Source organism: Narcine bancroftii, chromosome 8, assembly GCF_036971445.1.
Source record: "Narcine bancroftii isolate sNarBan1 chromosome 8, sNarBan1.hap1, whole genome shotgun sequence".
Taxonomy (NCBI): Eukaryota; Metazoa; Chordata; class Chondrichthyes; order Torpediniformes; family Narcinidae; genus Narcine; species Narcine bancroftii.
The window spans coordinates 107,370,444-107,392,629 of NC_091476.1; the positions used below are offsets into that span (position 1 = coordinate 107,370,444).

A 22,186-nucleotide genomic window follows, 5' to 3' on the forward strand; every position below is an offset into this window, starting at 1 on the left:
CAAATGCCCCAGAGTAAAAAGTCTTACAAAAGGTAGTGAACACAGCTCAGCACATCTTGGGGAAAACCTTCCTCACCATTGGGAACATCTACAAGGAACCCTGTCACTGGAGAACAGCAGCAATCATCAAAGATCCATATCACCCAGCACATGCTCTATTATCATTGCTACCATCAGGAGAGAAGTCAAACTGCCACAAGACTTCAGGATCAGCTGTTATCCCTCCACCATCAGACTCCTCACTAACAAACTCAATCAGGGATTTATTTAAGGACTCTAACTTTTGTACTTCATTGATATTTTTATCTCTCTGTATTGCACAGTCAGTTTGTTTACATTTCTTTATTTGTTCACATGTTGTCATTAAGTTAGTTTTTTTTTGCACTGCCAATCAGTAGTAATTCTGCCTCACCAGCAGGAAAAAGAATTTCAGGGTTGTATGCAATGTCATGTATGTACTCGGACAATAAATCTGAATCTGATCTCTGACTCCTTTCCTCCAGCACTGGGCTCCCCTTTCCTCTCCATTCAGAGAGCTATTCACTTTTCCCCCTGTTTTCTCATGTCCTCCATCCCTTATCCACTTATGACCTCTTGTGCTCCTCCCCCTGCTTCTATCCTCCACCATTTTATTCAGACGCCTGCCTACATTTTGCTCATACTTTGATGAACCGTTTAGGCCCGAAATGTTAGTAATGTATCTTTATCTCTGTGATATAAAATATACTGTTTGATCTGCTGAGTTTTTCTAGCATTATGTTTTTGCTAGCTTCCTTGTGTTCTGCCTAATATTTATCCCTCAACTTGCAACATTGATAAATAGCTAACCTGGCTTTTCACACATTGATGATTGTTGATGTGAGCAATCCATAAATCATCTGGAGGTCTCCCTGCACTGGAAAAATGAAGATACTTCAGAATGATTGACTATAAAGTGCATTGAGATGTCCTGAGAGATGTTATAGAAAAGCATTTTTTTCCTTCATTTTCTAACTACAGAAAGTATTCTTTGAGTCACAATAAAATTCACAAGTAGAAAATATTGTTGTTCAGGATTCAGGGAAACTAATCCAATCTCATTTCTGTCACTTTCCTGATATTTACAAGAAATAAAATAGAGAATTCATGAAAATTAAACCAATAAGACCCTGAAAATATTTAGTTCCATTGGAACAGGAGTGTAGCATTCATGGGATGAGTTTCCAGGGTTCATTTGGTCTGTTCCATAAAGTGTTCACCTCACCTCCAAGAGTGTTATATTTGGGAATCCATCATTGGTTCGAAACAACATCACTGATTGCACCTTCTGTCACTGGAGGTTAACAGGTAAAAGTGATGAGTTTATTGCCAACAAAGCATAAATTGTGCTGACAAATATACTCGCCCTGCTTGTGTTGCAGGGACAAAAGTAGTCACTCAGTAAGCAGCTGTGTTGACTAATGGTAATTTCCTTCTGTGCCACCCTCTTAACAAATAAACTGACAGGCACACTGGACCATAGGAGATTGGACTCCCCATTCATCCCACTGCCCTTACAATTCAAATTCAATTTGTGATTATTGCACCTATTGCAGGTGCAATTCCCCCCTTCTCCATCTGTTTGGATCGTTACAATGCTTACACCTAGCATGGAATCATTGCTGTCCTAAAAATATTTGCAACTCGCTCAGCAGTAGTATTGACAATCAAGGGAGCCTTTGAATACAATGGCAGAGATATTGCTTACCTTGTTCTCTTTAAGATCCAAATGATTAATTGGCATGGGTTATTCCCTTGAATTATGCTGAGGATTGCACCAGAAGACGAGGAAGAACAACAATAAAATCAAATTCTCTGGTACATAATAAATCTATTTCATCCTTCCCATCTATGAAAAACATTCATAAAATAGTGCCTGTGTAAGAAAGCTCTATAAATGGTCAGGGCTGGGCCTATTTCAGATAAATGATATTTTCGGATAACTGGTCATTTTTTTAAATTAGCCCATTTCCAACATGACAGTTGCAATTTGTAACAGTGTTTAAACACCAACAAACAACAAGGAAAGGTTTTTTAAGCATGAAATAATGTTTAATTCTTACCCAAAAAAAAGCAACCTGAACAAAATAAGATAAATCCAACAGTAAAAACACAAAATTCTACTCAAAGGTTTTTCCAAAATTTCAAAACTTTTTCATCCTGTGACATCAGTTCAGCTCCAAAAAATTTCGGTTACCTGAGGATTTCTGATTGCTTCTGATATCCTCATTTATCCAAATAATTTTGAAGGTGAAATGATGTCATTTGGCTTCAAAAATTTTCAGATAAATGAGGATTTCTGATTTTTCTGAAATCCTCAATTATTAAAAAAAATTTCGGAGCCGAACAGACATCACTTCCGGATCCAAAAAATTTTGGATAACTGAGGATTTTGGATAATCAGTCATACTGTAGCTTTTAATTGTCCAATGCAACATGGGAATGAGCCACAAAGAATCCAGGTTTCATCGTGAGTCTGCACTGATGCTGATGCATCTAAGGCAATGAAGTCATACTTTTTTTGGACAATGTTTTTATTGAATTTTACAAGAATAAACAAAGCATGTACAGAAAATTTCTAGACTACACAATATAGATGTCAAAAAGATAAAGAATGCAACAAAATTGTCAAACTTTTACATGGAGTACATCCATGTAATAAAAGCACATCTAGTAATTTTATCCTGAAAAAGCACTCACCTCTTTAGCCTCATGTATAAACCAGAATTCTATATTTAAAGTGTGTTTCATTCTGGAGTAATACAGTAGTTGTTGGAAATCGGGTTTTATATTTAGAGAAGAAAAAAAGAAAAAGAAAAAAAATGAGTGAAGAAAATAGTCCTTAGTTTAACTAAGGTTTCGAAAATAACTCAGGAAAGATCCCCACATCATTTGAAACTTTTTGTTTGTATTACTAACATAATAGCGAATATTTTCTATATTTAAACAAAACATAATATCCCTCAGCCACTAAGCATGCATCCCTCCATTTTATTAATACCACACGTCTAGCCAAAAGAGAGGTGAAGGACAGAGGGCTACATTTGGTTGGAGTTAAACGACTTCTTCTCCAGTGGTACCAAAAAGAGCAACCAAAGGAAAAATCATGGCAGTAAGGCTAATTAGATATTTCTACCACAGGAATCTCTTCAGTTACAAAAAAGCAATGCAAGATTGAAAGTGGGGGGCTTAAGAGGTAAAGTTAAGCATGTCTCTTTCATCCTAAGCATAGTTAGTGCTGTTTGAGGGTGATATCAAGTCAGAATGATTGGTGAATCACGCTGATGCCATTATCCAAGACGAGAGTAAAATAAATCATTTGGGATCATGAATATTGTCAATTGGAAGTGGATCTTAGGGTGAGAAAAAAGTTCAGCAGCAGGAGTACTTGAAGATGGAGTTCTAAAGATTTGTATTTCTGCCAAAGGTCAGGGGTTGATAATCTAGGACCGATGCACAATTTCAGAGGAGAGGTTATTCTCTTGAGTAAACCACAGTGAAGGACGTGTCAAGAACTTGGATTTATTCTTCTGAGAGCAAAGACAGTCAGGAGGAGACTGAATGGAGATGTGTAAAAATACATATGAGGAGATTCAAGAATCTAAATGAGGAAAATCTGTTTCCAAGGACTGGAAGATTCATAAGCAGAGGACATGGATTTGGAATAATTGACAAAAAAATGAAAGGGAGATTAAATCAAAATTTTCTATGCATCTGAAATTTGCTGCCTGTCAGAATGGTGAAAACCATCTGTTAGAATCAGTCAGGGAAAAGCCATGGCTTTTCGATATTTCTTTGTAAAACCTACCACAGGCAAGATGGACCGAATGACCTCCTTGTACATAACATAAAAAGCAATGCAAGATTGAAGGTGGGGGAGGGGGCTTAAAAGGTATAATTAAGCATGTCTCTATCAACCTAAGCATAGTTAGACATGAATAGAAATATAAATAACTGGTTTGATTTGACCCTTACAAACCACAGTAGATCTGGCCACAGAAGGGAATGTATTAGATTATTTTAAATTAGACAGACACACAAGGCTGCTTTCATTTATGCCCTCCAGTGATTGCTCATACTAAAGAAACAGGCTGCTTCCTGCCTCCCCCTTCGCGCTTATAGACATGCAGCTGGTGCCTTAGCCTGCTTCTTTAGGGGTGGAGTTTGTTGGTTGGGTTTAGAGCAAGCGGTTGGGCATCATAGGGTTGGCGGTAGTCGGAGGACAATCCACTGGTGATACTGCTCCAGATAAACTGACGACCACTGTTTAAAGAGGAGATGGAGCAACGTATTGCCTGCACCCTGCTACGACCATTACCTTGGCAGGCTCGTTAGTGAGGAGCTGCAATCGCTGAGTGAAGTGGTAATGTAATTGAAGTCCTAGAGTACTTTGCGACCCCTGAGACAAACCTGATCAAACCCAAAGCCCACTGTCTCTCACCAGAACAGGAGGGACATCAAAGAGAGGAACGAAATGAGTCAATTGTTGTTTTTTTTAAGACAGACTATCACGACACGAAACATTGCACAGATTTAAAAACTCACCCAGGGAATACATTCCTAGTTTGATTAACGTGACTGCTCTATGTTTGAGCCTCAGGAATTTATAAGACAGATAATTTGATTGCTTGAAATGTGTGTATTAATAAGTACAGTACAGTGCAAGTTTGTACCTAGACTTTAAAAGAATTACAGAAGAATTGAGTAAACAAAGTGATTTGATTTTCAATTATGATATACGTAACTTGTCTGTGCTTGTTACACGTACCAGGTTCCAGCTGCTGTTTGAATCATATTAATTGCAAGGGATTTAATGAGTTCTGTTCTAGTCTGGGCTAATCTATTGGGTTTCATCAGTAAATCAACCCCAAATATATCATTCTAATGATCCTGCTGCAACTGTTGGCCGGCTGATCAATGGGAAAGGTTTAAAGGGATGTGATTTTATGAAAAATTGCTAGTGTTTCTTATATCCTCAGGATGCCCCTAGCATTTTGCAACCAACGCAATCATTTTGAAATGCAGTTGCACTATTAGAATCGGACAACTACTTTCCACATGTTAAATTTCAAAAATTAACATAACTTAACATGCCCACACCGACATGTCTGTCCAGAGAGTAGTGAATCGGCGGAATTCTCTTCCCAGGGAACCAGCTGAGGCTACATCATTAAACATATTTAAGGTTCAGTTAGATAGATTTTTACATAAAAAAAGAATTAAGGGATATGGGGAAAAGGCAGGTAGGTAGAATTGAGTCAATGATCAGTTCAGCCATGATCTTATTGAATGGCGGAGCAGGCTTGACAGGCCGGATGGCCTACTCCTGCTCCTATTTCTTATGTTCTTGTGTTCCATGATCTCATGCACTGCCAAACCGAGACTGGCCAGAAATTAGAGGAATAACACCTAATATTCCATCTGGGCACTTCTGGCCGGATGGTATTAACATAAATTTCTTTGGTTTCTGTTCAGCCCTTCCCTATCCCTCTAACTCCTTTTCACCAGCTCTCCACCGCCTTCCCTCTCCATTCTGAGAGCTATCCCCTCTCACTTCCCAGCTTTTTTCTCTTCTACCCTCCCACACATATCCACCTATGACCTCTTGCCTGTTGCCCTAGGCTCCTCTCCTTGCCTCACCACCACCTCCTTCCCCCCAACATTTTATTTAGACGCCTGCCTGCCTTTTGCTCATACCTTGATGAAAGGCTCGGGCCCGAAATCTTGGTTATGAATCTTTGCCATAAAGAATACTGTCGTGGGTATATGCAGGCGCGTGACATCACATAATAGCATTGTATTGTAAGGCTGGGAGGAACCATTTTGATTTAAATAAAAAACCACCATGCCCAGTACTTCTTCTTGTCCAAGTGTAATTTTTAAGGAAAGGATATACAACAAAAGCTGCTTGAGTTGCTGAGTTTCTCCAGCATTTTTGTGTATTAAACATAACTTGATGTGGTGCACTGAGGTAGCAGCAAGCAAGCAAAACTCAAAAGACTGTACAACAGGCTTTATTCAGGTAAAAGTCTGAACACCAGTTCATTCTTCAGTGGCTCCCATGTGACTGGCTCAGGAGGGGCCGCTCAGGTCTATATTTGGGTCGGCTGATTGACAGCCGGCCAGGTGGAGTCAGCCCTTAGGTGGTCTTCCTGCAGGTACAGAGGTCACCCCCTGCAGTAGGCTGGTGGTTGTATCACCACATTCACCCCCTTCTTAAAATTGTTCTGGGGGGGTGGGGGCATGTGGAACAGTGCTGGGTGATATTTACAAGTTTATATTTACAAGTCTAGATGGTCCGGCGGCCGTCAAAGTCTCTGTGACCATCGTAGGGTTGGTTCCTGGTCAAAGGTTGGCGAGGATGTGGTTGCTGCCTGAGTGCTGGCTGTGTCCAGCATGGACGTGGCAGGTACCGGTGTGAGCAGCGTGGTGTTTATTTGCACATTTGTCCGCGGGGGTGAGTGGCCGGGTAGGTGTGAATCGGCAGGAGTGGGGTTTGTTGGAGGGGCGAAAGTTCGGCCGCAAGATCCTTGGTGGGCCAAGGGTACCCATGGTGGGGAAGTTGTGTCGGGTAGTTGAGATGCTGGGTTGGTGGTGCCCCTGCTGGTGCCAGATCCCTGGTCGAGACAGTGTCCTCACGGCCACAGGGGTACCTGTTGTAGGCATAGTTGTGGTTGGTGTGGAGGAAGTGCACCTGCTCAACCAGTGGATCGGCCTTATGGTCTCACACGTGTTTGCATAGGAGCACCGATTTCAGAGATGTGAGCCAAGCTGGGAGTGAGATTTCAATCACCAATTTCCTGGGGAATGAGAAAAGGCGGTTGTGAGGGGTTTGATTTGTAGCTGTGCACAAGAGTGAACTCATGGCATGCAGTGACCCGGAGAGGGCCTCTTGCCAGTAGTCAATGGACCAACCTTTGGACTTCAGAGCCAGGAGGACTGCCTTCCAGATCACCCCTTTTTCGTGCTCCACCTGCCCGATACCCCTCGTCACAATGCTGGCACAGCTCTTCACTCATGAAGCTGGACCCTTGGCCACTATGGATGAATGCCAGGTATCCGAACATGGTGAAGATCTGTGTCAGAGCCCTGATACAGTGGCTGTGGAGGTGTTAGGGCAAGGGATGGTGAAGGAAAAATGGGAGTACTCATCTACAATCGTGAGGAAGTAGACGTTCTTGTTCATGGAAGGCAGGGGCCCCTCGAAGTTGACGCTAAATTGTTTGAAGTGCCGAGTGGCCTTGACGACGGGGCCTGAAGCAGGCAGAAGAAGTGCGGTTTATACTCTGCACAGAACCTGCATGACTTGGTCACGATCCGGACTTCTTGTACGGTGAAGGGGAGGTTCTGGACCTTGATGAAATAGTACAGGTGTGTGATGCCTGGGTGACAAAGGCAGTCGAGTAGCATCTGCACATGTCCGGGACAGGGCAACGGTGGAGTTGTTGAACTTCCCCAGTCTGTACTGGATGTCATAGCTGAACATGTGACTGGCTCAGGAGGGGCCGGCTCAGATCGATATTTAGGTTGGCTGATTGACAGCTGGCCAGGTGGAGTCAGCCCTTAGGTGGTCTTCCTGCAGGTAGGCTGGTGGTCATATCACCACACCTGATAATCTCTTTTCAGTCTTGATTTAAGTAATGACCAAGTCATGAGCCCTTGGCTTCCCTGAGGAAGCTGATGGTTTCTCAATTTATTTTCCCTTTAATTGCCATCATTCATTATAAATTAAATCAAATGTCTTTACTCCACAATTCCAGCCATTGAAACTCATGCCTCCCAATCACACCCAATTAACCCACCAACCCCATGCATGTTTGAAGCATGGGAGGAAACTGGAGCACTCAGTTAAAACCCATGTAGACAAGGGGAGAACATACAAACTCTGTCCAAAGGACAGTGATGAATATGGGCAAAATGAAGCACATTGAGTTTGGCCACATGGCAGCACTGATGTCAGGCACTGATTTGAGTTGGAATAACATCACAGCAGATGAGGGATTTAAATTCATTTTTTTAAAAATCTGGAGTATTAAGCTAGCGATGGTGACTGTGAAGCAGCTGGAGCCCATCCGCCTCATCAATGTCAACCTCACCTGAATGACCCAAGTGTAACTATCTTCTGTAACGGCCGAGCAAGCAAATCACTTCAAGAGGAGTTAAGATGGAAAACAAATGCTAACCCTAGAGTGACAGCATGTACCGAGAATGAATAAGTAATCTCATCTGATGGGCTTGAAGAACTTGTAACTTTTATTCGTTAAAAGATAATTTCATATAAAGGGAGGTTGAAATGGCAGAAATCTCTTTGACACCTTTCCTTCATCCAATGTGACCTGAGGTGTGGAGCAAGCAACAAGCAGGAGCTCTGTACTATTCCAGTACAAATGATCTAATTCGTTTTTATTTACTAAAACCACAGCTAGAAGCTTGTCCAGATTATGAGCAGAGTAAAGATTGAAATAATCTGGTGATTGTCTCTCAAACTGGGTAGTTCAGTCTCATTGTAAGAGTCAGTGAGTCGAAATAATCTTTATGTCAGAATGGGGATGTGATTTGTTTGAATTTAAATTACAACATACATTAACAAAGCACCTCAAAGTTGCTCGAAATTCACACTGAATTCTCAGATAAATAGCCATACTTAGGAAAGGAGATGGAAGGGCAATCCCCAAAGTTTTGACACAGGTGGTAGATGTTAAACAATTTCATGGAAAAGGAATGGCCTAATGGTAGATTTGAAAAGGAAAGCAGCAGTTCCATTTCGGAGCTTGGTATTGCATCAATGCCCCAGAATCCCAACTATCCCATAGTAAAATCTCTCCAGAATGTTAAATAATCCTGGTAACTGAACTTATTTCCTTTTATCCAGATCCCGCTAGTCTGGTCAACGGCAACCACCAAACACCTCCGAATGAAGCTTCAAGCAATCAACCTTCAAGATCCCAAGCATCTCCCAGTTCATTGGTTAGCTCAATCGAGAAGGATCTACAAGATATTATGGACTCATTGGTAATGGATGATACTACAACTCCTGCTAAAAAACAGACAGTCAATCTTCAGTCGCCCTTGTCTCCCATGGTTAATGGCAGTGGGAGGTACCTCTTGTCGCCTCCCATGAGTCCTGGTGCAATGTCAGTGGGATCAAGTTATGATAATATGTCCCCCCCATTCTCTCCCCTGTCCTCCCCGTCTCCAGGTAGCAGTAGCAGTTGCATGAGCCATTCCCCAGGCAGTCAGGAGCAAGGACCAACATCTCCCCCAACAGTGCCTATTAGATCTTCTAGCTACAACCACACTGTGCAGCCTCCATCTCCTCGCCCTGTGCCAATCTACAGTGGGGTGACTGTTGACCTAACCAAGTGCAATGGTTTTAGTCCAGGGATGCAACGAGTGCCAGAGAGCCCACATGCTCAGAGGAAGGTACCCAATGTCCACGAAACACCGCCAAGCCCAACCCTTAACCGCAGAGGGTTTCCAATAGATGCCTTGAATTCAGGGATGTTTAATGAAACCAGAAAGATGCCAGAAGGTTCAAAACTATCCCCACAAAGTCACAACCTGCCTGCATTATCCGTTAGCCCAAGTGTCTTCAGTGGTGGAACTTCCAGAGTTCAAGTTGTGATGGTTCCAAGCAGTCCTAGAACTGGAGCTAAGTTTCATCCATCTCCAAGCCCAAGAACTAAAGGAGCTGCCCTTCAAGAAAGGCCTCCAAGTCCTTTCAGAGAGCTGAAAGAAGCTCCCATTGATCGATCCATCACTTCTAGCCCATCCAGGCAGATGTCCCCAAGGAGTTTCCAGCCATTGGAGAGCTTAGGATATGTTCATGTAAATCAGCCTGTCCAGTTACAAGCAAGAAATCTTCAGCCCCCTGAGAGTCCCCGAATGGGTAGAAGAAGCATAGAAAGCATGAGAGAATTACCACCATTAAGTCCTTCCATGACTAAGAGGGGTGTACCACTTTCCACATACCCTAATCTTACAAGTTCTCCTCAAACTTGGACCCCTCGAGATATGGTCATTCAGGATAATCCCTCCCATCAGATGAAACTGGTCAAGGAAATGCCAGAAAGTCCTCGATTTAGACGCAAATTTTCATCAGGCTCATCTGAAAGGAGCGAGGACATCTCAATACATGGTTCACCTGGGTTAAGTACCTTAAGTGGTGGAAGAGGTGTCAGGGATCGTAGCCCATCCCCAACCTTGCTGTCTATTGAGCATTCTCGGAAAGCTTATGGGAACACTTTAACCCCGGCGCACAGCTTGTCTTCTTTGTCAGTCTCAACACCACTGCAAAGCCCAAGAATGCAGAGGAAAATGGCAGGGGATGAGCGAATCCCAGTACCGCGACAGCGGAAAAACAGTATTTCTGAGATAAGTGACAATGAGGATGAGCTCCTGGACTATCACCGTCGGCAGAGGGAGGAACGAATCCGGGAACAGGAAATGCAGATGCTGGTGAGCCTGTGGTTTCCTTTTTCATTCAACTGCTGAAAATTGTCAAAAAATAAAACCTCCCCCATTTCCATTCTGTTTCTCTCCTTGCACAATGCATTTCCCTGTTTTTTTGTCTTTCCTTTCTCTCCTTTCTTCTTCCTCCCTTCTTGTGATTTCCTCCCTCTTCCTTCTTTTCTTGCCTTTATTTTTCTCTTCCCTTTATCATATTCTCTCTTTCTCTTTGTTCCTTTATTTCTCTTCTTTTTCATTTCTTCATTCTTCTCCTTCCCTCATCTTCAATTTCCATTTTCTTTCCTTGCCTTGTCCTGTCCCTGGGCTCTCTGCCATTCTCGCTCCCCTTGGCATTGTCATATTACCAAGAATGTTCTTCAAGGAACATCAAGGACAAGATGCCTCTGCCATTTATTGTCCACCTTCATAATAATTACTGTCAAAAACACTCAGCAAGGTCAAGGAATTGCCCCAGTCAACAGAATTGTTCTTCTTGCACAATGTAATGGATCTCTATGAGTGATTTCAAGGCAGTAGTCTTGAAATTCTCTGATATATTATAAATCACATTCAGCTGCACATTTGAACTTTTTATTTTTAAATGCCTAATTGGATTGTACTCTTAATAAGTTTTAGCAATCTGATATTACATTCATAAGGTCCGATCTAAATTTCAACCTATACCTCACTCTTTGCAATTGATTATCCAAAGGGGATTAGTTTCATCATGCTTTTGGGCTAAGTAACTCCAGACATCTGCCATTATGCACAAAATAAAGATGTTAATTTGACCACTTATGGTTAAAAAAAATCTCTGAAAATGTTTCCATTACCTTTTTTCTCTCTCCTGGAACATTGTGGCGCTCCAGTTAGGAATAGAACAAGGAATTACTCAGAATCCTTACTTGAATAACTCTAAATGGTTCACCCTTCAAGAATGCATTACAATACCACAGCAAGACATCCATAAATATTGCAAAACCACACACAGTCAAATTATCTATTGATTCTCTCAGTTATTTGTGCAAAATGCATGTCTAAAACAATATTGCATTGTTGTAAATTAAGTGCATCTCAATATGCTCATGTTAATTTGGAATCATAATAAGAATACATTTGCAGGTATATAAGGAATGGCATGTAAGTGCAGTCTAAAAAAAATTCGAATCTCAGGCATAATTTTGGAGCTCTCTGTGTTCCAAAAACACTAGGAACTTATAGGAATATATATTTTGTTGGGCCCATTTCCTTTGACAGGCACTTCCTTGTACAGCCACATTTCTTGTAATAGTCACATGCATATTCTGATGTGCTCACACCCATTTTCTGCATTGAACACACACATTTCTTAACCAGATGCACTTATTTCTTAACCAGATGCACTTATTTCCCGTTACATTCACACTCATTTCAGATCTAGTTACACCCATTTTCTTTACCAGATACAGTTTGTACCTCTTTAATCCAGTGACATTTGGAGCTGGCCATTGCCAGGAAACAGCAAATGTTGGAAAACAGAAATTGACCCCTAAGGGTACCCTCTATGTAAAAGCTTAAAACAGGAAATAATACTGTAGGGCAGCACGGTTAGTGCAGTGGCTAGCGCAATGCCTTTACAGTGCCCACAATTGGGACAAGGGTTCGAGTCCCCCGCTCTCTGCAAGGAGTTTGTACTAATGACAGCAGATTCAAACGAGCCGAACCACGGGAGTTTCCGGACCACAGAATGCCAGATAAGAGAGGTACAACCTGTACATTTATTTCCCAGGACATTCAAATGCATTTCAAGATAAGGTTACATCGATTTGCTGAAGCAGATGCATTCATTTCCTATATTATTAAAATGCATTTCCAGGTATAGTCTCACTGATTTTCTGCACCAGATTTTCTGCATTCATTTTCATTTCTCATTAATATGCTTTTCCTGGAATTGTCACACTGATTTGCTATACCAGTCATACTTCTTTAATGTAGTAGTCATCTGCTTCCATCGACAAAAAGTTGCCAGTGTGCAATATAGTTCTGGAACGCCTCAATCTCACAACACCTTGCTTCATTTTCAATGGTTTGTGTTCAGTCTACCACACCACCAGCCTCTCCTTGGGTTCCTTAATCTTTGTTGAACTACCAGCTGTTCCAAGGGCAATGAGAAACAATGAAATCTTGTAACTAACATCACGTACTTGTGTGGGCAGTAAGGCTCATGATGAGAGTGTAGATTTCCAAACCCTGACAGCAAGGTTTCAGGCAGAATAGTCTACTGAGAATGGTCACCTTTGTTTGTCCAATAAATTCCTTCATTAATTAGTCACAGTATGAGGGCGACAAAGCACAGAAGAGGAAAGGAGCTTTGGGAGCAGATCAGCCTTTGATTAGCAGAGGAGGCTTGATCAGCCTTGGATATTTTCTGATAGGACAATAACAATGTAAGGAGGCAGCTTCTTACTCTCATCTTTGATGGAAGCTGTGTATTCACTGTTATTTTCTTGACAAAATACCATTGATGGAGTTCTTTGGGGAAAATGGCAGGGAAAGGGATGGGGGGGTTGGAAGATGAGAAAGGAACTTGTAATAGGGAAAGAGAAGGAAAATGACAGGGGTATAAGAGGGGAAATGATAATCTGAGGAAGAATATTCTTGCATCGAAGATTCATCAGACTGATTCCTGGGATGGCAAGACTGACATATAAAGAAAGACTGGACAGACTCTGATTGAAATTTAGAAGAATAAGAGAGGATCTCATTGATGCATGTAAAAATTTTGCCAGAAATAGACAGGTTAGGTGCAAGAAGAATGCTCCTGTTTTTGGGGAAGTCTAGAACAAGGGTTAACAATCTAAGTATAAGGCGATGGAGGCGTTTTTGGATTGAAATAAGGAGAAACATTTACACTCAGAGAGTAGTGAATTTGTCGAACTTACTTCCACTGAAAGTTATTTGAGACTAGTTCATTATATATGTTCAAAAGTGTGGTCCTACTCATTAAAGAGGAATTGAAAGGAAGAAGGAACAAAGTACAGGCTCTTATCCAGCACTCTGTGGTTCAGCATCTCCCATGGTCCAGCACATTTGAATCTGTCGCTGTTAGTACAAAATCCTTTCAGACAGTGCAGAACTCGAACCCTGGTCCCAATCACTGATACTATAAAGGCATTGCGCTAACTGGCATGCCACAGTATTATTTCCTATTTTAATCTTTGTTCTACCTTTGATATGTTTACGTCGGGGGTTCTCTTAGAGGTCAATTTCTGTTTTCTGGCATTTTCTGTGGTCTGGCAATGGCCAGGTCCCAACATCACCGGTTTAAAGAGGTACAACCTGTAGTAAAGACATATGATCAACTGTGATCATATTTAATGGTGGAACAGGCTCTAAGGGCTCAACGGTCTTCTCCTATTTTTTTTTTGTTTCTATATTTTGGTTGTAAGATGCATACTTTCCTTTACGAAGGTCTGGGACTGGACCAATCCATTTGCAGTAAATTAAAGGGTATTTCACCGCTCCACTGCTGAGCAGCAGTGTCTTGAAACCATGGCTGTTCTGTCTATGGCCAATGACAGCCACATGTCAAAACAATATGAGCCAATTTCCTGGGCAATGCTTGACTGAGAAAATGTGTGCACCTGTTACTGAAATTATGTCATCAGCTGGATATAACAATATGTCCCCCTCTCCCCTGACCTCCCATCTCCAGGCAGCAGTAGCAGTTGCATGAGCCATTCCTCAGGCACTCAAGAGCAAGGGCCAACATCGCCCCCAACAATGCCTATTAGATCTTCTAGCTACAACCACACTGTGCAGCCTCCATCTCCTCGCCCTGTTCCAATCTCCAGTGGGGTGACTGTTGACCTCACCAAGTGCAATGGTCATAGACGTGTAGCCCTTTTTAAAAAAAAATCCAACACTATTTTGGGAATCATGGACTGAGTTCCTGGAAATAATTGCACCTATAAATAAATAATGTTTAGGTCTGTGCCCCTTTAATCAACACTTCTCTACGTGAATGTATAGGGGTGATGATTCAGTCCTTTCAGGTCTAACATGCACATTTGCAATCATAACAGTTTTCTGCCTCTAAGCATTTAGTTTCCTGTAAGTGATAGCTCACAGTATAGGCAACCCCAGTAAGCCAGTTGGTTCGTACTTGGGCTAGCCACCCAGGCTCAGAGCATCTGCACTGATCTCCATCAGATGGTGCAAGGACAGCATCATCGCTGAGCACAAACCCGAGTGTCTGTACTTTCCAAATAGAGACACTGTGCTCTATCTTAGAAGTCCGGTGACCCTAGATAGAGGATGCACACAACTCAGCTTTGGATAAGGACACCTGGTCTTATGGATGATGTCCTCCTCCTAGACAGCTGCTTTGGCATTCTCTATTGCACTTCACTCATGGATAATTTTGCCTTTGACGAAAACCTGTTCATTGCACTCTGACCAGATTCAGTCCTTCAGAGAGGAAACCAGGGGTTTAAAGATCTTGTGTTGTCTTTTTTGCTTGAATGGGGCCATTTCAAATTCTTGTCCAAATCCCTAGTCTCGCTCCTGCCTTTCTCTGAGACGTTCACCAGCTCTTAGACCTTCCAAAACCTCCCAATTTTACCTCTTATACATCTCCAGTTCTTTGCTCTTCCAAGAACCCGAACTATGAAATTTCCTCTTGAACTCTCTCCATCTCTCTTTGTTCCTTTAAGGCAGCCATCCTCAACAAGGCCCATAGCGCATTTAATGGGGGCCACAGACTGAAATCATAGTTTTTAAAAATGTTTTTATGTAGTCGGAAGGAGAGAAGTATGGAAGAAACCAGCTTTTGGTTCATCTATGCAAAGCTGAATTGACTTGATTGATTTCTTTGTTGCTTTAAATGAGACACAAAAAAAATGAAATTACTTGGTTTAATTTGAAAGATGTATTACTTTTCCTTTGAGTGACGCAAGCCTTCCTGTCTGTTGATAGAATTTTTCCTCTGATGCAAGGTCTCGTCTGTGCCAGGATCTGAACTGTTTCTAAGCAACAGAATGTTTCTCTGTCTAATCAGCATTGAATTGCATCATTTTAGTACACTTAATAGTTCTGTGCATGTAGAGTGCAATTAGAGCCAAGGATGTTGGCCGGGGAGAGTTCATTGGTTTACATACCCTATCAGGTATGGAAGATTTTGCAGTGCCAGTGTTAGAAGTAACACTTGCTTGGTTGCTTTGAGCTGCCTGTTGTAGCTCTCACATTTCCTACAACTACAGCTTTAACTACATTTTTTTTAAAACATACTTACTTGCTTTTTGGACTATTGAGCTTGTGAAAAGCATATGCAAACACAATTTATAGCATTCCTCCTCTGATTCTTTTGGGGTCATATACTGTGTCCGGAGCAGCCTCCTTTACATTTTGGAGACTGGACGTAGACTTGGAGATTTTTCATTGAGCACCTTCTCTGAAAGGACCTCCCAGTGGCCAGCCACTTCTGTTCCATACCCCGCTGCCACACTGACATGGTGTGTCCATGGCCTCATGTCCTGAAATTGACATTTCAATTTCAAATTGAAATTGACCCACAAATTGGAGGGACAATATCTTATATTCTCTCTCAGCAGTCTCCAACTAGATTGCGTCAATATCAACCTCCAATTTCCATTAACACCCCCTCCCCCCCCCCCCCGATCTTTCTGCTTCCCTCTGTCTCCCTCCCTCCAGCTCCCCAAACCTTCCTTTCCTTCTCCTTTCTTTCTTGGCCTTTTGCCCTCTCCTTTTATAATTTATCAGCTTTTTCTTCATCCTCCCACCTGTATCCACCTTTTACTTGTGTTCCTCCCCTTTCTCCTGACCCACCCCTCTCCTATCTTTTTAATTCAAGGATCTGTCTGACTTTCAGCTGCATTACTTGCTGAGTTTCTAAATCACTTTTGTATGATGTTTGTGTAATTGTGGTTGTTCTACTCAGCTCTCTGCAATGTGATTTATAGAGAGCAGACATCACACTATTTCAAGATGTTGGTGGACCTGGCTAGTGGACCCACCTGAAGCTGAGCTTGTGGGACAATTATTTCTCCCTCTCCCCTTACTTTGTATCTTACCCCAAATGGACACTACTGATCACTCCTAATTATGGGTTAAGATTGCGAGTCACTCTGGGATTATTATAGGGTTTCTGAAAATTAAAGATAATCTCTGTAATGCAGCTGGATGCTTATCCAAGGGAAAAACTAAATATTTTGGGTTTCTTTGACCACTTTCTTCTACTAAAGGAAATTCTTGGATTCTCAGTATCTACATTTATTATAGAAAAGATTTTTTTAAATGGTTTGCCTGATGCAAAAGATTAATCCAGTTGGATGACAAAAATTCCCATAGTTTTTTCCAGTTTGGATTGGAAGTCAAGTGGGGGAGAGTCTATTGTGATAAAATTACCTGGATCATGTCCACTCTGAAAAGGCTGTATTTTGTATGTATGTATGTATGTATCTTCATGCAAATAAGAGAATATGGAGATAAAGTGGGGAGGTTAACCAAGAAAGACTCTGCCCAGTTCCATGCAATGACATTTTAAACCACACAAAAAGACAGTGAATATTTTCTTTCCATGCCAAGTCTTCAGCAGTCCCAGGGATGCAAATGTTTTTATTATTAGGCACGCTATGCTCTTGATGGCTTCATGCTGTGGGATGGATGTAAATGTCACTTCACTGGGGGAGCCAAGAAGGGTCTTTAAACCAACTCATTCTGACCTGATGATGAACCTGGATTCCCAGAGTGTGAGAGAGTTACCTTGTTAACAACCAAGGTGTCCACCTTCGCTGTTCAACCCCACAACCACCAGCACTAGAAATACATTGTTCCCAAATAACAGAGACTGGGGAACCCCAGATGTGATACAAAACTACACCCACCCCTTGTCTGTGACACATGTGCTCAGCTGATGTGGTTACCACAGGCATTTTCAGAAAATATGTCCAGAAGAATTCTCAAGTGTCTGCTTTGTGTGGGAGAATTCAGCACTGAAATTTTAAAACCCACAAGAATGCAGCCTTTAATCCAAGAATGTTGACAGCTGGACCATTTTTAGAGCTAGCTAGGAAATACTAGACAAGGGAAACAAGATCCTTGCAGTTCATCCTCTTGTGTCCTGATGTATCAATGGAGTTGCTGTCTGAAGACAACTGATCATTATGCACAACAGACCCGGGCATGAAGGAGAACAATGGGTGCACAGAGCCCAAAGTCATATTTTCTCTCCCAAATATACCAGACTCTATTCTGATCAGGTCTCATTTCTATATCTTCTTCAGCACCACCTTGGAATCCAGTGTGACTTGTTTCCACTTTATCTCAGTGGGTTTTTGAGGTGGTTGGTGAGGGATCTGCAGACTCTGCCATATTTAGGGCAAGTAGAGCTCGGTGCCACTTTGAGAAGTCACGAGAAGCCTAGTGCTGAACAGATGGGCTGCCCATCAGAGCTGGTGGAGTTTGGTCAGAGCCTTAATGCTGGGAATGCTGGCACTGGTCAATTATCTTGCTGGTGCACTTGGAAGATTCTGTGGAGATAGCTTTGGTGTAATTTTTCCAGTGAGCAAGATACTGTTCATGTCTCAAATTACTCACATATTGGCCCATAACTTGTTACTTTCAAGATTCCTTTATTGTCATGCAATATTACACAAAATTGCCTTTTGCTTTATGTCAGGCAAACAAAGAGCTGCCATTAGTGTCACCCAGTGCCCCCTTACAGTATGAGAGAAAGAGAAGCAAAAGAAAGTCCCTTCAGAGTAGTTGGGTGTTCGTGGATTTACAGCCTCTGCAGCCACACAGTCTCCTCTCCGATCCATTGGCAACCCAAGCTGCAGATCCAGACTTCCAATATGATCAGGAAGACCAGTGCCTGAGGCCCTTCAGGACCCCTTTTTGACCTCAGACTTTTCTTGAAGAATAGTGGGTTCAAGTTGCCCTTTCAGTAGGAGCCTTTTTTATTGTTAAACCATATATGTCCCATGGCATGTGTGCAGTATATATAGTGGGAGTAGAATGCTCCCAGCCTCCTTTCTACCCAACACCTTCTGATTTTTTTCTGAGTGTTTTCTCCCACTACTTTTCATGCACTGCTGTTAGGGAGCCCTAAAATATTGTGTGTTCAAGTAGGAGTCTGTGAGGCTGAATGATAAGCATCAGATGATGATATGACCTAATCTTGCTGTCCAAACCCTGGATGATACACAGAAGTGCTGGAGAAACTCAGCAGGTCATGTAGCATTGATAGGAAGTGAAAGGAAATTAACACTTTGGGCCTGAGGTCCTCTGAGACCTGCTGAGATTCTCCAGCACTTTTGTGTATTGCATTAGACCCCAGCATCTGCAGATTTTCTTGTTTAAGTAACATCTGGATGAATTCTGAACCCAGTCTCAGCAGAGTGAGTGGGAAAGGAAGCTAATTTAGAATAATGAATTTTGAAGTCAGTTGCACTCTCCCAAACGAGCCAGTTTGCAAGGGGTGCAAGCATTTAGGAGAATTGGCAAACGGTACAGATATAAAATGTGGATACATTTTCAAAGCACTTGGTTAAGATGTTTGAAGACATATTACCTGAAAGGGAAAGGAAAATAAATTCAGTAATACCCTTCAAAGTGAATTAGAAAAATATGGAGAAAGAATGGGATATCTCTTTGAAAAACTCTGCCCAGACAAAGAACAAATCTATCTCCTGTCTGTCCCATATATTGTAATGTCTGTGATCATTAAAGCGGAGAGAATGCAGAATAAATGAAGAGGATATTCGAATGAAGGATGATCTGACAGAAACGCAAGATCCTATTAGGACGTTGTTAGATGTTGACATTTTCCAATTGGAAGAATGGGACACAGTTCGAAATTAAGGAAGTGGTGTTTTAAAACTGAGATACATTAACATTTCTTCTTGCAGGGGATGGTGAATCTGAGGAATTCTCTGCCCAGAGGGTTGTGGTGGTCAGGTCAGTGGAGGTTGTTACAGAGAGGGTTGATAACATTTCAGAAAGTCTGGGGGATTCAGAGCTATGAGACTGGCACAGAAGAGTTGAAACCTGGAGCGAATCAGCCATGGTCATATTTGAATGGCAAAGCAGTCTGAGGGCCTGATGCATATTCCTGTTTCTATTTACTTGTTTTCTTGTGTAAAATGAGGTATTCTGAACCAAGCGCTGCCAAGCGCTCACCTCTCATAATATATTCCTTGTGGCCCCTCCAGTGAAAATGTGACTCATGTAGACCTTCCCACAACAGGGAACCATGGAAACCATGTATTTGTTGTGCTGGATGACCTGAGAATCCAAGTGAAACAATGCATTCGTTAACCAGAGTCAGCTGGTGCTCTGACTTTATTCTGATTTAGTTAAGTCACTTTTATGCTCTAATATCCCTCCTCCTCTAGCTCATTCTTGGGCTTCTGTTCCAGGGCACTTAGGTATTCAGTGAAAGGACCATGGAATAGAACAAACCTACCTGTCCCCTGTAAGGATTCCATTCCTTTATTTCAATTCATCCATCTCCACTCCCAGGATGAGATCTTCCATGCCAGATCGCCAGAGATGTCCTCCTTCTTCAAAAAATTTGGCTTCCCCTCTACTACCATCAACACAGCCCTCATGTGCATATCCTCCATTACTTACACATCTGCCCTGGCCCCCTCCTCCCTCATGCGCAACAAGAACAGGATTCCCTTGTCCTCTCCTGCCACCTCATCAGCCTCCGCATCCAACTTATCATCCACCGCCATTTCCACCACCTACTTACTATGTGCTCCCACCAGCAGATACATCTTCCCTGCTCCTCTCCTCCTCTCCACCTCCTGCAGGGACCACTCCCTCTGTGACTCCCTCGTCCACTCCTCCCCTCCCACCAATTAACCATTTGGCACCTACACCTGTGACTGCAGGAGGTGCTCCACTAGCCCCCACATATTCCTCCTCAACACTGTTCAGGGCCCCAAACAGTCCTTCCAAGTGATACAACACTTTACTTTTGAATCTGCTGCGGTCATCTACTCCATCTGGAGAGACTGGACGCAGACTGGGAGATCGCTTCATTGAGCACCTCAGCTCTGTCCGTCACAATAGCATGGATCTCCCAGTGGCCACCCATTTCAATTCCCGCCCCATTCCCTTGCCGATATGTCCGTCCATGGTCTCATGTACTGCCATTAGTGTCAACCGCAAATTGGAGCAACTTCATGCCACATCCCATGTGGGTACCCTCCAAACGGATGGCATTTACATTGACTTCTCTGGTTTCCTTTAGTTGTCTCCTTTCCTCTTGTTTTCTCTCTTTCTTTTTCTCCCTCTCTCTCTCTCTCTTCCTTTTTCCCTTTGTCATGTTTCACCCAGCTCTGCTTCCACAAAGCCCCCCAAAACCCCCTCCCCAATTCAATTCTCACTTTTCCTCTCTCCTGTGTCCCATCCGTATTTAATTAGCACCTTTTCTCTATTGTTCTGAATTTCCCCCTGCCCACTCTTCCTTCCCCAGCATTTTAATTCAGGTGCCTGTCTGCTTTTTACTCAAACCTTAAAGAAGGGTTCTGAACTTCAGGCTCAAAAATGTCGGTTGTATATCTTTACCTCATTTGGATACAGTGAGACCTGCTGAGTTCCTCCAGCATTTCTGTATTTTGCAATTCAGTGAGAAAGCAGTTTTGAGGAACAATTCCACAAGTGCTTGATAATGGAATGCAGATTAAGGTTCAATTCTATGAGTGGCATGTGTTGGGATGAGTTCCAGAGGCACTAAGCATTTGGATGCAATTCTATCAATAATGATAATGAGTGTATTGTCATATACATTGTTCTAAAACTCTTACTTGCTTCAGCCAAGCATGTACTTTAAAAATACCACAACTTCAATAATAGGCGTTGGCAACAGTTATTGAAGTGACATTAAATTCCACAGTATAATTCCACAGTGCAAGGTATATATTTTCATCTGTGGCAAATATTGGGGAAGACGAAGGAATCATTATTGGGGATGCAGTTGACTGGCCACGAGATATTGGGATAGTCTCTGATCTGTAGATTTATCTATTATGTGCCTAATTATATATTTCCTATTTGCAAATGTGCACAGTGAATAATGTCAAAACCAATAGAACTTTGATCACTTGAGGCCAAATGGGAACAAAGGTCTTGTCCCTGTAGGTTAAGACACAGGGGGATCTCCCCTGCCATTGTTTGACATTATAAGGGCTCTTTCAGGCCCGCCTGAGGCTTTAGCTTGAACATTGCATGAGCTTGAGAAACTCCGTTAAAAAAAACTCAGGACCTTAGGCATTTGGTTGTTCCCGGCACAGTCAATCCCTCCGTGACCAACATAATCATTGATTTGAAAAACAAACTGCTGGAGGAACTCAGCAGGTTAGCCACTGTCTGTGAAGGCAGAGGAATAGTTGGCATTTCAGGTCAAGAATCCTCGTTAGGGCTGAGAGTGTAGAGAGGAGATTGCCATTGTAAAGGGGTCCTCTCTCACTTATTGATTCTCTGAGGGAAATTTACCTTGAATTTCCACCATGATTTACATAACCTTAACATGTCCTACAGCACATTAGCCAATGAATTTGTACTTGTTTGATGCATAATCACTGTTTTAATGTAAGAAAGTGGTTTAACAAACTCATTAATACTTTGACTGGACGTGGCAGGCTTCAGTGTAAGAGCAATGCCGCTTTGACAGGCCTACTGTGAAATATTGGTTCTGTTAGATAAATGT

At 42.2% G+C, this 22,186-nt stretch overlaps 1 protein-coding gene across 18 annotated transcripts in view; it reads left to right on the forward strand.

Moving 5' to 3' along the window:
- phldb1b (pleckstrin homology-like domain, family B, member 1b) overlaps positions 1-22,186 on the forward strand; it is a 293,495-nt gene that overhangs the window by 156,303 nt on the left and 115,006 nt on the right. For all 18 annotated transcript variants that reach the window (XR_011343351.1, XM_069894733.1, XM_069894724.1 and 15 more), the window contains one exon: positions 8,891-10,476. Coding sequence is in view for 17 of the 18 variants with exons in the window: in XM_069894733.1 (XP_069750834.1) it covers positions 8,891-10,476 (1,586 nt within the window). In the remaining variant the exon portion in view is untranslated. The remainder of the gene's footprint in view (positions 1-8,890; positions 10,477-22,186) is intronic.